This window comes from Esox lucius, chromosome 20, assembly GCF_011004845.1.
Source record: "Esox lucius isolate fEsoLuc1 chromosome 20, fEsoLuc1.pri, whole genome shotgun sequence".
Taxonomy (NCBI): Eukaryota; Metazoa; Chordata; class Actinopteri; order Esociformes; family Esocidae; genus Esox; species Esox lucius.
In genome coordinates this window covers 40,493,957-40,510,157 of record NC_047588.1, presented here as the reverse complement: position 1 = coordinate 40,510,157, position 16,201 = coordinate 40,493,957, and the positions used below count along the sequence as shown (strand labels likewise).

Genomic DNA, 16,201 nt, shown 5'->3' with positions numbered 1-16,201 from the left:
CACACTCTGGCCACATGAGGCCGGGAATTGTCCAACACCAGGAGGATCCCAGGGCCCACTGCACCAGCGTAAGGTCTGACGATGGGTCTGAGGATTTCATCCCAGTACCTAACAACAGTCAGGGTACCTTTGGCTAGCATGTGGAGGTCTGTGTGACCCTCCAAGTATATGCCTCCCCATCACTGACCCACCAAACCAGTCATGCTGGATGATGTTGCAGGCAGCACAACGTTCACCACAGCATCTCCAGACTGATTCACGTCTGTCACATGTGCTCGGTGTGAACCTGTCTCATCTGTGAAGAGAACAGGGCACCAGTGGCGGACCTGCTAATTCTGGTCTTCTCTGGCAAATGCCAATCGAGCTACGCGGTGCTGGGCTTTGAGCACAGGTGCCACTAGAAGACTTCAGGCCCTAATGCCACCTTCATGGAGTCTGTTTTTTGCTCAGAAACATGCACACCAGTAGTTTTCTGAAGGTCATTTTGTAGGACTCTGACAGTGCTCCTCCTGTTCCTCCTCGCACAAAGGAGCAGATACCAGTCCTGCTGCTGGGTTGATGCCCTTCTACGGCCATGTCCAGCTCACCTCGTGTAACGGCCTGTCTCCTGGTATCCATGCTCTTTAGACTGTACGGGGAGACACAACAAACCTTCTTGCTACGGCATGTATGGATGTGCCACCCTGGATGAGCTGGACTGCCTGTGCAACCTGAATGAGCTGCAGGTACCTCCTCATGCTACCAGTAGTGACAAGGACACTAACAAAACACGAAACTAGAAAAGACTGAGTCAGGAAGGATAAGGTTGTCTTGCTGCTGCCTCTCCAGTGACCTTTCATTTGCACCAAAACAGGTGACATTGAGTCACAGTCGCTTATGCTTCCAAACTGGACAGACTGATATCTCTGAAATGTAATTGGCCGTGTGTTATACTGTGATTATTACGTTTTTCCCTGTATGAGCAGTGTATTTATATAAATAAGTGAGAGAAGACATGAACATACCCTCTGATATCCACCTTGGCCAGAACAGCCAGCTTTGTGATGCTGGAGACAAGGCTGCTGGTGTTGTTGAACTGGTTGGAACTAAAAGAAAATATTATTATTAGAAAACAATTAGATGGTAGAAACATGCCATTGAATGTCAGAGGGTGACTGTGCACAGGAACCGTTGACGCTATAACACAAAGCTCCATGGGGGGGCGCCACTGCTTTACATGGTGATTCATTTGAACCTGGGCCAAAGCCTCAGAACCTCCTTCAGACATGTCCACCACAAGACACATGGGCTTCAAACTCAGTCAAACAACCCAACAATCAGTTTGGTCGACAGGATAAGTGAGTAAAGACGAGCTAGAGTGGGCCTCAGAGGACGGCATAGAAAACAATAGATCATGAGAAGAATGGTTTCTTTCATAATGAGAAAATGGGAATCTGGTGCAAAGTACAATGTAGGAATTATGGTGTAGGGTGTGGAGAAATAGGCTGTAGGGTGTAGAGAATAGGGTTTAGGGAATAGAGTGAAGAGCGTAGGGAATAGGGTGTAGGGAATAGAGTGAAGAGTGTAGGGAATAGGGTGTAGGGAATAGAGTGAAGAGTGTAGGGAATAGGGTGTAGGGAATAGAGTGAAGAGTGTAGGGAATAGGGTGTAGGGAATAGGGCGTAGGGAATAGGGTGAAGAGTGTAGGGAATAGGGTGTAGGGAATAGGGTGTAGGGAATAGGGTGTAGGGAATAGAGTGAAGAGTGTAGGGAATAGGGTGTAGGGAATAGGGCGTAGGGAATAGGGCGTAGGGAATAGGGTGTAGGGAATAGAGTGAAGAGTGTAGGGAATAGGGTGTAGGGAATAGGGCATAGGGAATAGGGCGTAGGGAATAGAGTGAAGAGTGTAGGGAATAGGGTGTAGGGAATAGGGTATAGGGAATAGGGTGAAGAGTGTAGGGAATAGGGTGTAGGGAATAGAGTGAAGAGTGTAGGGAATAGGGTGTAGGGAATAGGGTGCAGGGAATAGGGTGTAGGGAATAGAGTGTAGGGAATAGAGTGTAGGGAATAGAGTGAAGAGCGTAGGGAATAGGGTGTAGGGAATAAAGTGAAGAGTGTAGGGAATAGGGTGTAGGGAATAGGGTGTAGGGAATAGGGTGTAGGGAATAGAGTGAAGACTGTAGGGAATAGGGTGTAGGGAATAGGGTGTAGGGAATAGAGCGTAGGGAATAGAGTGAAGAGCGTAGGGAATAAGGTGTAGGGAATAGGGTGTAGGGAATAGGGTGTAGGGTGGATGCGGAGGTTTTGGGGACCAGAGTGCCATTGGGAATGCAGTCATGAGCTACTGTCCCTCTGTAATTTAAACGTTGGTCAAAACACACAGGGAGAACAGAAAAAACAAGTGTCCCCAATGGGATCGTATGGTCCTCAGTTACTGCTCAAAAGAAGTGTACTTAACGGGGAATGGGGAGCCATTTGAGACACACTACAGACCTACCGTGACTCACAACAAACAGGGCGTGTTTGGCGCAGGGCTTGACAGAAGTGGCATCCAGGAAACATCCTACATTAACGGGTTAGAGAAAACGCCTCTCCCGAAACCCATGATTACCTCTGTATCTGCAGGTCAAACCTGACCTGCGTGTCCTGCTCCGACAGCTTGTGAACGCTGAAGCGCAGGCCAGCCAGGACCTGGAGACAGATTGACACCACAGACATCATCGGCATAGCGTCCGGAAGTCACACTCCATTATTTTTCTGGGCACGTTTACAGCAACCAGGAAATTACAGACAACACAGCTGGGGTTCAAATGCCTAGGGGTCTGTCACCATTGTAGAAATATTATTTACAGAACAGGGATCCCTTTTCAAGTCAGTGGGATCGGTGTCAGCATGTACGTTCCCCCACCTTGGTTCCTCCTTTCATGGGGTTGCCTAGGTAACACACCACCACCGTGGTCTGGTTCTCTCTCTCAGGGGCACAGGACAGCTTAGAGGTGGTCTGGAACGGAGCACACAACAGCCTGTTTAGAACCGGCACTAATGCAACACTTCTGAAATCATCGATGTGCCATCATCATCATCTCAAAAAAAAAGTGGAATCCTTTTGTGTGTTATTATAGACGATTCACTTCAACCATCAGAGGAGCCGTTAAACATTTCAGTGCCTTTTTATGTAGCGGAGGAGTTTTTAACACACAACAGAGACAGTTTACACCACAAGCCTGGTGAACAGATTAAACTAATTTTTAAGGAATTTGTAGAACAAGTAGGGAGGAAGTAAAAATAAACTCTCAACCATTTTATGTTCTTAGCCCTAGTCAAGGGGCCTGGGAGGTTAATAGATATATTGGTAGCCAAGCGTTTAATGAAATTTAGGCAGTAAAGCTGCAAAGAATTTTCAGAGAAAATGTGCAGAGTTTCAACAAATGAGTTAGGAGGGAACATTCGTTATGAACCCCCTGCAAGACATTTGTATCTCATTGGATTTGGGCTCTGAGTTCACAAAAGTTCGGAGAAGCCCTGACTGTGATCATGTGCTATTCATGCGCTGGATAACAGGACTTATCACAGACAATGAATCAAGCAGCAAATTGAAATCTTCCAGACAGATATTATAGCCCAGTGTCAACTAAGCTGAAATCTAAATCCAGACATAAATGTGATGGTCCAGTATACAATAAACCTAAATCACAGATCAGACACTGAGATGTAAATGTCCTGGATCCATTAAACCCAAATCTTAGTCCAGACACAGATGTGATTGGACGGTTGGCGTCGATGGTCCATAGCTCCGGAACACTATTGTGTGTACACATTGTGGACTATTATAGACGCTTTACAAAACAGCAACAAACTTTCTATTGTGTTGATATTAAGTTCACCTAACACCAGAGACTAATTTGGTGCTATAGTGCTATGTTTAAGAAAGTGGTTGACCTAACACCAGAGACTAGTTTGGTGCTATATGTTTAAGGAAGTGGTTGACCTAACACCAGAGACTAGTTTGGTGCTATATGTTTAAGGAAGTGGTTGACCTAATACCAGAGACTAGTTTGGTGCTATAGTGCTATGTTTAAGGAAGTGGTTGAACTAATACCAGAGACTAGTTTGGTGCTATATGTTTAAGGAAGTGGTTGACCTAATACCAGAGACTAGTTTGGTGCTATAGTGCTATGTTTAAGGAAGTGGTTGAACTAATACCAGAGACTAGTTTGGTGCTATATGTTTAAGGAAGTGGTTGACCTAATACCAGAGACTAGTTTGGTGCTATATGTTTAAGGAAGTGGTTGAACTAATACCAGAGACTAGTTGGTGCTATATGTTTAAGGAAGTGGTTGACCTAACACCAGAGACTAGTTTGGTGCTATATGTTTAAGGAAGTGGTTGAACTAATACCAGAGACTAGTTTGGTGCTATATGTTTAAGGAAGTGGTTGAACTAATACCAGAGACTAGTTTGGTGCTATATGTTTAAGGAAGTGGTTGACCTAATACCAGAGACTAGTTGGTGCTATATGTTTAAGGAAGTGGTTGACCTAACACCAGAGACTAGTTGGTGCTATATGTTTAAGGAAGTGGTTGACCTAATACCAGAGACTAGTTTGGTGCTATATGTTTAAGGAAGTGGTTGACCTAAAACCAGAGACTAGTTTGGTGCTATATGTTTAAGGAAGTGGTTGACCTAAAACCAGAGACTAGTTTGGTGCTATATGTTTAAGGAAGTGGTTGAACTAATACCAGAGACTAGTTTGGTGCTATAGTGCTATGTTTAAGGAAGTGTTTGACCTAATACCAGAGACTAGTTGGTGCTATATGTTTAAGGAAGTGGTTGACCTAAAACCAGAGACTAGTTTGGTGCTATATGTTGAAGGAAGTGGTTGACCTAAAACCAGAGACTAGTTTGGTGCTATATGTTTAAGGAAGTGGTTGAACTAATACCAGAGACTAGTTGGTGCTATATGTTTAAGGACGTGGTTGAACTAATACTAGAGACTAGTTTGGTGCTATAGTGCTTTGTTTAAGGAAGTGGTTGAACTAATACCAGAGACTAGTTTGGTGCTATAGTGCTTTGTTTAAGGAAGTGGTGTACCTCACTGTTGCTGACCACTTCGCTGAAGTCAGCCTGTGGGGGCAAGAAGACACGTAGCTCTGCCTCATATGCCGCCTCTCCCAAATTCTCCACCGTTACCCCCATGGTCAGCGTGTTGTCATCTCCGATGTACATCTCCTTCTGGTCACTGGGGCCACAAGGGACACCAATGGAAAAGAGCAAAACTTGGTCAGGAAGCTTTCGTTGTGGTTACATGTTCCCAAAAACATAATGGAAAACACTTGCAAGACAGTCTCACTTGTGTTGGATTCACACCCATTTGGTCAGCCTGAGCTGGCTCAGATATTTGCTATAACTCTGTTCTCTTAAGTATGGTTCCATCAACATTTGGGCATAACCAGTACCCAGAACCGAGTCAACACAGCCGAGCCGGGCTCAGTACGGCCACATCGTGTGAATCTGTCAAATACCGGAGGAGGTATCTCCCCCCCCAACTAACGGCACAGCCCACTCACCTCACCACGGACAGCCTCAGGTCGGGTTTGCAGATGTTGTCCTCTCCGCAGTCCAGAAGGATGTGAGCCTGAAAAACATCATCGCCAAGGCAACGGTTTGTTTACCAGAACGAACACAACACCTCCCCTCCCACTCAACATATGTTGTTCAAGGCCTGATCTCGGCAGGAAGCCCACGCATCGCCCTGCGGCCTCCACGGAGCCCCACTCACGACCAGGCCCCAACACAAGCAGAGCACACACTACACGTCGCAGGGCACCACTGGGAACGCTCTGGCCCTTTAAGGAGGTCCGGGTACCTGTTTGGAGATGTTTGTGGGGACTGACAGGTCCAGAATGGGCAGTAGTCCCGTCTTGTCGGCGGCCTGCTGGTAGTCCGGTTTGTACTCCATCAGCACCACAATGGGAGTGATTTTGTCACGGAACTCTTCCTGGAGATTGGAAATGGTTTAGAGGAAGCACGACGACACGTCAGGTCAGTCCCTGCTGCTGGGCTCAGTAAACAGAGACATAAAAAGCAGTTGAAGCTGCCAACAGTGAAAGTAAATCTGTAAACGAAGGAGTGAGAAGGCCACTAAAGCTGTTCTGCTTTGAGGGCCATCTTCCTGGACACAGAGGACGTGTTGTCCTGAACCACAGATGATATCCATGGACAATCTGTAGTCATTTGTTCATTAATTAGTTTCAGGGAAACTGTCCCACCATGTTAAAAAAATTATAAATAAAAGAGAGAGACCAAGGTCATTTCCTCCTTTCTAAGGTAAGATACAAATAGAAGTACTAACATGTTTACCAAATAGATTAAATAAATAACAATAAAACCAAACAATCAAACAAAGAAAACAATCCTACGTACTGCGCTAATGAAAAACAAATCCTTTTGAGGAAGTTGTTTGGGCACTGTCTTTTCATTAACGTATCAATTCTTATAATTTAGGCTGTTTTGTTGATGTTCCAAATGGACGGCCAAGAATGACTAAACAAAATCCTCCCCTTATCAGCAGAGACAAAAGAGGATATTAGTGACCCATAAGCCTGGGTCCACAAGCCCTGTCAACACTGTAAGGTTTCTGCAAGAGGGCTTCGTAATCAGAATTGGATCTTTGTATGAAACCACTTGTTAAGACAGGGAAGGAGAAGCATTCCCACACTTCAGATCATGACCTGTTTTTCCTGAATGGATCACCAGTAGTCTTTAACAGAGCCAAAAAAGTAGTATGATTTAGCTTTTATTTTTGCAGGGCTGTCAATCTAATACTGAGTCAGTTTGTGTAGCATTGCCCCAGAGAGTTCTGGGAAGAATCAAGGATTAGTTTATTTTCTTTAACTCAGAATCACTTGAAGGGTGTTTGTCTGTCAGAGATAAAAATAGAAGAGAACATTTCTGGAGCCAGAAAACAGGGTCAAGGTTGCAGTTGGCAGAAAATAAGGTCTGAAAAAATATTTTGTTTATGTAGAAGGGCCCAGGCCCCAAGACATACTTTACATTCATTTTTATAATTATGCAAAGTTCTGTTTTCTCTGAATGATATCTATGATACAAACAGCAAGTATCTGACACTACTGGAAAACACTCACTATGAGGTAAGAATTAAAAATAGCCTCTCACTATCATGTAAGGATTAGAAAAAACAGTACCTCACAATAAGGTAAGAATGTAAAATAGCCCCTCACTAAGAGGTGAGAACAAAAAAACAGCACCTCACTAGGTAACATTTAAAATAGCCACTCACTATGAGGTATTATTTTAAAATAGCCACTCACTATGAAGTAAGAATTTAAAATAGCCAATCACTATCAAGTAAGGATAAAAAAAAAAAACAGTACCTCACTATAAGGTAAGAATTTAAAATACCCCCTCACTATGAGGTAAGGTTTCAAAATAGCCACTCACTATCAAGTAAGGATTAAAAAAAAACAGTACCTCACTATGAGTTAAAAATTTAAAATAGCCCCTCACTATGAGGGAAGGATGTAAAATAGCCCCTCACTATGAGGGAAGGACGTAAAATAGCCCCTCACTATGAGGTAAGGATGTAAAATAGCCACTCACTATGAGGTAAGGATGTAAAATAGCCACTCACTATGAGGTAAGGATGTAAAATAGCCCCTCACTATGAGGTAAGGATGTAAAATAGCCCCTCACTATGAGGTAAGGATGTAAAATAGCCCCTCACTATGAGGTAAGGATGTAAAATAGCCCCTCACTATGAGGTAAGGATGTAAAAGAGCCACTCACTACGAGGTAAGAATGTAAAATATACCCTCACTATGAGGTAAGGATGTAAAATAGCCACTCACTACGAGGTAAGAATGTAAAATATACCCTCACTATGAGGTAAGGATGTAAAATAGCCACTCACTATGAGATAAGCCTCCTGCTCCTCACAAGTGGGTCCTAGACCATTGCTGACGGTCATGTTCTTAGAGTACTGGAATGTCTTGCTGTGGAGGAACAGCACCCTCTTGTTCGGCCCTTTGGGTCGGAGTCTGTCCAGAACCAGGTCCACCTGGAACTCTGAGAAAGCCAGAAACATAATTTAGAGCTGAGGCTGTGAAACGAATTCTGTGATGAACAGAGCCCTGACAGTGGCACTAGCTAACGTCAATTCCTCAAGCCAATAGCAAAATGGCTTAGAGTTAGGTAACCTTTTACAAACCCAGATAAAAGCACTACAATGGCACAAAAGAGACTAAGAAGATAGTGTGTGTGTGTTTATCTACACGCAGTATGTTGTTCTTAAGTTTTATCAATTGCATTGTATATTGTTCATCAAATTAGTATTTTAACATTCTATTCACGCAAATATTTTCCATTTCTATGTCAGTTTTCTGCAGTGGGTTGTTGTTTGTCAGTTAAGCAGCTGCTGCTTCAGCGAAACCTAACGGAGAACAAAAAGAAACCAATCAGCATCTCCGCGGTGCTCAACCTTCAAACTTACAGACAGGACTGACGCAGTCTTACTTTGAGACTATGAGCCAAAGGGCCACTGCTAATTAGTCAACGCGGGTGGAATTGTCACGCTGCCTGACATGAGCTAATGGATTGGGCCGGTATTACAACAACGACACGAGCACAATATCAGCAACTCTTTCAGGGAACACGGCCTGCTTCCTAACATGAATCGTCCAGAACTGACAATGTAGACATCGTCCAGAACTGACAACGTAGACATCGTCCAGAACTGACAACGTAGACATCGTCCAGAACTGACAACGTAGACATCGTCCAGAACTGACAACGTAGACATCGTCCAGAACTGACAACGTAGACATCGTCCAGAACTGACAACGTAGACATCGTCCAGAACTGACAACGTAGACATCGTCCAGAACTGACAACGTAGACATCGTCCAGAACTGACAACGTAGACATCGTCCAGAACTGACAACGTAGACATCGTCCAGAACTGACAATGTAGACATCGTCCAGAACTGACAATGTAGACATCGTCCAGTGCAACACATCCACCTATGTACATCAGAGTACAGTCTATAGTCTTTCCACTGGTTACGATTACGTTTTGGTCATTCGGCAAAAGGTTATCCAAAGCTACGTGCTATCAGTGCCTTCGTCAGCTGGGCGGGGCCAATGTGCCGCATCAACCAATGTTTCAGTTATTGACTCAGACCAAAAAATTTGTCATGGCAGTGAACAAAATCCTTCCTTCGGTCCCCGAGCAAGGCAGTTACCTCCAAATTGCTCCCAGGTTATTGAATTTGTTCTTAGTCATACCTGGTAAAAAGTATTGTTGTTTAACAAAAGTGATATTAAATATAAAAATAATCCTCATTGCTTCCAAAGCCTTTTATAAAAGGTGAAAATGTCTCAGCCGTCAAGGGACAACTAAATGGTTTGACTGCTTAGCTGTTCCCCCCAACAAGATCTTACACAAAAGAATCAAGTCAGCATTTCACAAAAGGCCCTGGTGATAATTTCTGGTGGGGGGGTAGTCACCAAGCAGAAAACTCTCCTCTTCCTAGATAGAAACCCAGTTACCAATCCCCAACAGTTAGGCCCAACTGTAGCCATTAGAAAAACAGGTCTCAGGTTTCCTGCAATACTTCCCATTAAAGTGGAGTTGGAGGACTTGAGCGGAGGAGTTAAAAGGCCCTGTGGGGATAATGAATCGGGTGCGTTGTCTGTGGTCTCTGAGGCAGCACACAGTCCCACTCATTAGGAACAAAACAGAAAGAAAAAGAGGAACAGCCTTCCCCAACCGGTCCAATCGGGAAAACTACTGCTCTCCTTTCGACTGGGAAACGTTTTCTACAGCCTAGCCCGAACGAATGCGTCCCAGGTCTGGGAGCCATTAAAGCACGGAGACAGACAGAGCCGGGTGCCAGCGAGCCGAAAGGAAGCCGGACGGAGACCTTTAAAAAGCACCCGCCGCCACACGGCAGGAGCCCATCCCACCGGGAAGCCACACTGATAGCCTGGAGCTGTGCAGTTAACAGCCGTGGTAACACGCTCAGCGGGACGGGAGGCTCAGAGGCACGTGGCCGGGTTGTGTGTGATGGGCGTGTCCCAAACGGCACCCTAGTGCTCCCTTCAAAGTGAATAGGGCGTATAGGTCTGGGGTCTGGGTTAGTGCCCGGTGTAGGTGACAGGATGCCATTTAGGACACATCCCGGGTCAGGAGAGTAGAGGAAATGACAGATAGAAGTTTTGTTTGTATTTAATTCAACAGGACTTCTCTGGTAGAACAGCTGGTCAAGAGGGGAGAGCCGAAGGCTACGAGGGAACCCTTGGTCTCAGGGTGGAGCGTGTTGTCGGCAGAGCCCTGATAAACGCAACATAGACGAGGAACTTAAGATACTCACTCAACGAGGCTGGTGCGCCCTTCCCACGGGCCTTGAGACAGTACTTGACTTTGAAACTGAAAAGAGGCAAGAGCAAATATGAACATCTGATTCAAGTCTGTTGAGACAACCACACCAAACAGTAGCTCCCCATCAGATACCAGAATCAGTCTCTTGACAGGAACATCACATACAGGAAGGGTACACATACAGGAAGGGTACACATACAGGAAGGGAACACATACAGGAAGGGTACACATACAGGAAGGGTACACATACAGGAAGGGTACACATACAGGAAGGGTACACATACAGGAAGGGTACACATACAGGAAGGGTACACATACAGGAAGGGTACACATACAGGAAGGGTACACATACAGGAAGGGAACACATACAGGAAGGGAACACATACAGGAAGGATCCCTGAGCACAGATCGAATGATCAAGGATCCAGAATGATTCTGTGTAAAGATTCCGGAGTGTTCTTCTAATGCATGATAAATAGGGCACGGCACCACGCGCAGGCACGGCACCACGCGCAGGCACGGCACCACGCGCAGGCACGGCACCACGCGCAGGCACGGCACCACGCGCAGGCACGGCACCACGCGCAGGCGTCCACACTTCGTCAGAGAGGTCGGTTACTAACCAGGACACCGGGGTGCTGTCAGGTAGTTTGCAGCTCTTATCTTCTGGGTTGAGAATCTGAGGGCTGATGTCCAGGGTGGCGTTCACGCTGATGACCGGCCGTGCCCTGAGGGTCAAGAGGTCAGAGGTCAGACCACAAAAAGACCGACAGTAGGCGTGGGGTGACCTCAGGTAAACATCAGTGGTGGGGAGACTAAGCTGACACTGTGTCAAAGTCCAAACAAAGGAATCAGGAAATCAGTGTGGCTCAGATAAATGCTGAAACTGAAACTACACAAGCAATAAACAATAAACCAACAACCTGAACTAGATAATATCAGTTGTTCACTGGGTGACCTTGTTTGTCTATTATCATTCTGGTTAACTGGTGGCGACACCGGGGGATCCAGCCACCCAACCTGCCATCGTGATTGCTTGGCATATAAACATGGCTGTTTTTCGACAACTCAGAAAACGAGGTCTGTGTGGCCACGACCAGACTGGACATGGCTCCTGGCAGCAGCCCCAAACACAACAAGTCCTCAAGTTGTGTCGGCTGAGCCAGAGCCTGCTGGAGCCATTCATCCTGCTGTAGAGCTTGCTCCAAGGAAGAGCGGTCATGACACTTTAAGTCAGTAAAAAGAAGAGTTCAAAAAGAACGAATCATACAAAAAGCTGCAGATTACTATAATGTAAGTGCTTGTATACAAAAACTGTCAGACTCAACGTTGACTTTTAAATGAGCTGCTGCTATTAAGGCCAAATATCTCACTAATTGCATATAAACCATGTGGGATACTTCAGATTAATCAGAAACACACAGAGTCTTTCAGCCAGGAGGATAATAAAAGTGCAGTACATTGAATGCATGTGGAACATCAAACGCCAGGCAGAACACACTGCTGAACGTACCTGTAGAGAACGGCTTTGTCTACACCAAACACCCCAACTATTAGGTCTGTGAGAAAGAGGGGGAGAGAGATGGGGGGTTGGGGTTAACAAGAAACAAATCCTGTAACAAACCACAGTGAAATCTATTTTCCTTTCATTTTCTCATAAGAGCCAACCTGTAAGCATTTAGCTGCCAGCAGCAACCCAGAGAAAACAGCACCTCCTCCACTTACTAGACCCTGTTCGTCAAACTACCTGGGTATCCATTGTGGTCTATGTCGGTGGCTCCGTGCAGGGAGTATCCAAAGCTGGGGGGCATGTTGCTGGAGGCCCACCTCCCCTCAAGGACCTGAGATGGCGTCAGGCTGGGCCCCGTCGCCCTCCCGTTGTGAATGTACACCAGGCCCTGGTGTTTCGGCCCACCATAGGGGGCAGCGATGGCCACGTCTGGAAAAGAGACATTACAGAAGGCCAGATTATCCACAACCCGTCGTCATAGTCCGGTTATTTCCCTGAACCGCATGACCGGCACGGAAAGATCCCGGATTTAAGCAGCCCCAATGTATCCAGGTTGGAGCACTCCCAGTTGAACGCCTTGCTTATTCCCTAATAATGTAGGGAATCCACCAGAACGGCTGACTTGAAAACCTCTGAGAGAGGGTTCGGTGGAAGTTTCCGGAAAGACCCACGGGCCCCGCGGACATCCGTACCGTTGAATCCGTCCATGTCCAAGTCTCCGAGGGCGGCGATGGAGCTGCCGAAGCGGGAGTAGATCTCAGTCCCATTCAGTGTCAGCGGAGGCTGGAAGGAGAACCCTCCATCCCCCAGGAACACGGACACCTGGCCCACCTCCCTCTGTTTCTGAGCGCCTCCAAGGTCCATGAACAGAGGAGCTCCCACGAACAGGTCAATCAGCCTGGCCGGGGGGGGCAGAGGAATCACTGGTAAACTGTCAAGTTACTTCAGGCTCAACAGAGGACCCGGTTGGACTGGTTTTCTGGACTCTTAGGACTAGCACCAGAACTAGAACCAAAACTACAACCATGACTAGAACCAGAACTAGCACCAGAACCAGCACCAGAATTATCTCCAGAACAAGCACCAGAACTAAAACCAGGACTAGCACCAGAATTAGAACTAGAACCAGGACTAGAACTAGCACCAAAACTAGAACCAGGACTAACACCAGAACCAGAATTAAAACTAGCTCCAGAACTAGCACCAGAACTAGAATTAAAACTAGCACCAAAACTAGCACCAGAACTACAACAAGGACTAAAACCAGAACTAGCACCAGAATTAGAACTAGCAACAGAACTAGAACCAGGACTAAAACTAGCACTAGAACTAGCACCAGAATTAGAACTAGCACCATGACTTATACCAGAACCAGGACTAACTCCAGAACTAGCACTAGCACTAGAACTAGCACCACAACTAGCACCAGAATTAGAACCAGAACCAGAACTAGAACCAGGCATCAGGTTCTTCATCTGAGTCCAGAAAAAGACCCAACCTTTGCCTGGGAAAGTGGCCCTTTTATGATCGACGACTTAAGATGTATTTATATTCATTGAGGTTTTTCTGCAGGTTAGCATTTTTCATCCCAAACCTCGTTCTGGAGGCAGATTTGCAGCCGGGGGCAAACACAGATTGACACAGAATACTCTGTAGTGTCAAGGTGATATAGGAACTGTAATGGAAGAGTGGATGGCATGACATAACCTTCATAAATCAGTCATGAGTTTCTGTTCCGTCTGAAAGCACTCTGGACTCGGGACAGTACAGAAACCTGCACGCTGCATCCTAACCAGGCTGTGACCATGACGACTGAATCCTCATCTGGAGATTAATTAGCACTGCTAGAGGATGAGGACATCTACTGCCCTGAGCAGATCTCAACAGGTTGTAAAAGCCAGCCCCTCCACTTAACAGGAACTAATATTCTACAGCAGCAGGCTTCCCTCCATTAACCACTAAACGGGTGGAACGTGGACCACCTGAGCCCGTCCAACAAGAAACTTGTTTTCATCTGCCGTCACAAAAAAACATTTTCGCTACATATTGTTCAAATGGATATAACCCCTGGATTGACTGCAGAGTGGTTATTTCACCCTGAGATGGAGCCCACACCAAAAAGGGTTCCCTATTCCCCACAGAGTGTACGTCTCATTACCAGAGCCCTTGAGGAACCCGGTCATCCTGGAAGAAAGTGGGGCTCAATATAGGTGAAAGGATTCCATTTAGGGTTGAGAGTGAAAGGACATGACAGGCAGTGTACACTTCATTACCCGTCTTTATTGATGTCAGTCGCTGCTACGGAATGACCGAAGTAGGCAGCCATCTGAAACGAGAGGCAGAGAAACAAGGAGACACAGTCAGAGACTGGGGCCTGGTGGGGGAGGGGGGACCTGGGTCAGACCTGGGTTGTCGCGGAGACCCTGCGGGGGGTCAGATCTGGGTCGTCGCGGAGACCCTGGGGGGGTCAGATGTAGTTTATTTGTAAATCCTTTAGCATTATCCAGGATTGATATCAATGCGTGTAAGGCACGTTGTATGGCAAATAGACCTCAACTAAGAGCTAGGACACGATGCATTCCTGAGTGCCCAGACACCGCATTAAGCCGTGGTATATTGGCAGTTCCTTATTGCCATTAGAAACCACTTACCAATAAAATTTGAACATTAAGTGTTCTGACGAACAGTGGTAAATGGCTTCATATACCACGCCGTTCAGCACTCAGGTTTGTAAGCACCTGATTCATAAGAATTCACACTCCCCGCACTTCAAGCCAACCCCTCCGATTCGATAAAGGCAGGAACTAAATCTCACACACTACCAATAACCACGTCAACATTCCTGTAATCCCACTCATTTAGAGTCAGTGCAGACACCCAAACACATACACCCACACATACCTGCACACACACCCAAACACAGCCAAACACATACACCCACACATACCTGCACACACACCCATACACACCCAAACACATACACCCACACATACCTGCACACACACCCAAACACACCCAAACACATACACCCACACATACCTGCACACACACCCATACACACCCAAACACATACACCCACACATACCTGCACACACACCCATACACAGCCAAACACATACACCCACACATACCTGCACACACACCCAAACACAGCCAAACACATACACCCACACATACCTGCACACACACCCATACACAGCCAAACACATACACCCACACATACCTGCACACACACCCAAACACAGCCAAACACATACACCCACACATACCTGCACACACACCCATACACAGCCAAACACATACACCCACACATACCTGCACACACACCCAAACACAGCCAAACACATACACCCACACATACCTGCACACACACCCATACACAGCCAAACACATACACCCACACATACCTGCACACACACCCATACACAGCCAAACACACAATCCCACACATACCTGCACACACACCCAAACACAGCCAAACACATACACCCACACATACCTGCACACACACCCATACACACCCAAACACATACACCCACACATACCTGCACACACACCCAAACACAGCCAAACACATACACCCACACATACCTGCACACACACCCAAACACAGCCAAACACATACACCCACACATACCTGCACACACACCCAAACACAGCCAAACACATACACCCACACATACCTGCACACACACCCAAACACAGCCAAACACATACACCCACACATACCTGCACACACACCCATACACAGCCAAACACATACACCCACACATACCTGCACACACACCCAAACACATACACACACACATACCTGCACACACACCCAAACACAGCTCCCCTCTGGTCTAGGAGATCATACAAACTCGCCTATACTAAAAAACAACATACCACAACTGTGGCTCTCTGCTATAACTACATGACATTGCTGAACATACTAAAGTCAAACTGTGGTTCGAACAGCTGTATCGCTGTATGACTCAAACAGAGATTCATCACTGTGGGTCTCTACAAGAACTAACATCTCTAGATCTGTAAGACTCGAACATAGAGTCTTGACCATAGTTCTCTGCTATGAGTAATGGCTATAACGTAGGTCAGTAATGAACCGGCCTTATAAAAGCTAAAGTGACTCAACTCAGATTTCTCTCTTGATCTGTATTCAAGATTCAAGGACAGAACAGATGTTTCTGTAAACTTCACAAAAACCAAATTTTTCCTACAGTACCGCAGCGAAGTGCCGAAAATAAGAGACATGTCCACTGAAAACCACATCAATTGAAGGGGTATATAATAATAATAAATAAATATATATA

At 46.0% G+C, this 16,201-nt stretch overlaps 1 protein-coding gene across 2 annotated transcripts in view; it reads right to left on the bottom strand.

The window, feature by feature from the left end:
- The window catches only part of itgav (integrin, alpha V), a 39,736-nt gene that overhangs the window by 8,110 nt on the left and 15,425 nt on the right, over window positions 1-16,201 (bottom strand). For both annotated transcript variants that reach the window (XM_013131133.4, XM_013131134.4), the window contains exons 11-23: window positions 14,162-14,214; window positions 12,581-12,786; window positions 12,126-12,317; window positions 11,892-11,937; window positions 11,002-11,106; window positions 10,371-10,426; window positions 7,910-8,064; window positions 5,846-5,977; window positions 5,547-5,614; window positions 5,071-5,218; window positions 2,888-2,980; window positions 2,591-2,670; window positions 1,005-1,085 (exon numbers count right to left, since the gene is read on the bottom strand). In XM_013131133.4, coding sequence (XP_012986587.1) covers window positions 1,005-1,085; window positions 2,591-2,670; window positions 2,888-2,980; window positions 5,071-5,218; window positions 5,547-5,614; window positions 5,846-5,977; window positions 7,910-8,064; window positions 10,371-10,426; window positions 11,002-11,106; window positions 11,892-11,937; window positions 12,126-12,317; window positions 12,581-12,786; window positions 14,162-14,214 — 1,415 coding nt within the window. The remainder of the gene's footprint in view (window positions 1-1,004; window positions 1,086-2,590; window positions 2,671-2,887; window positions 2,981-5,070; window positions 5,219-5,546; window positions 5,615-5,845; window positions 5,978-7,909; window positions 8,065-10,370; window positions 10,427-11,001; window positions 11,107-11,891; window positions 11,938-12,125; window positions 12,318-12,580; window positions 12,787-14,161; window positions 14,215-16,201) is intronic.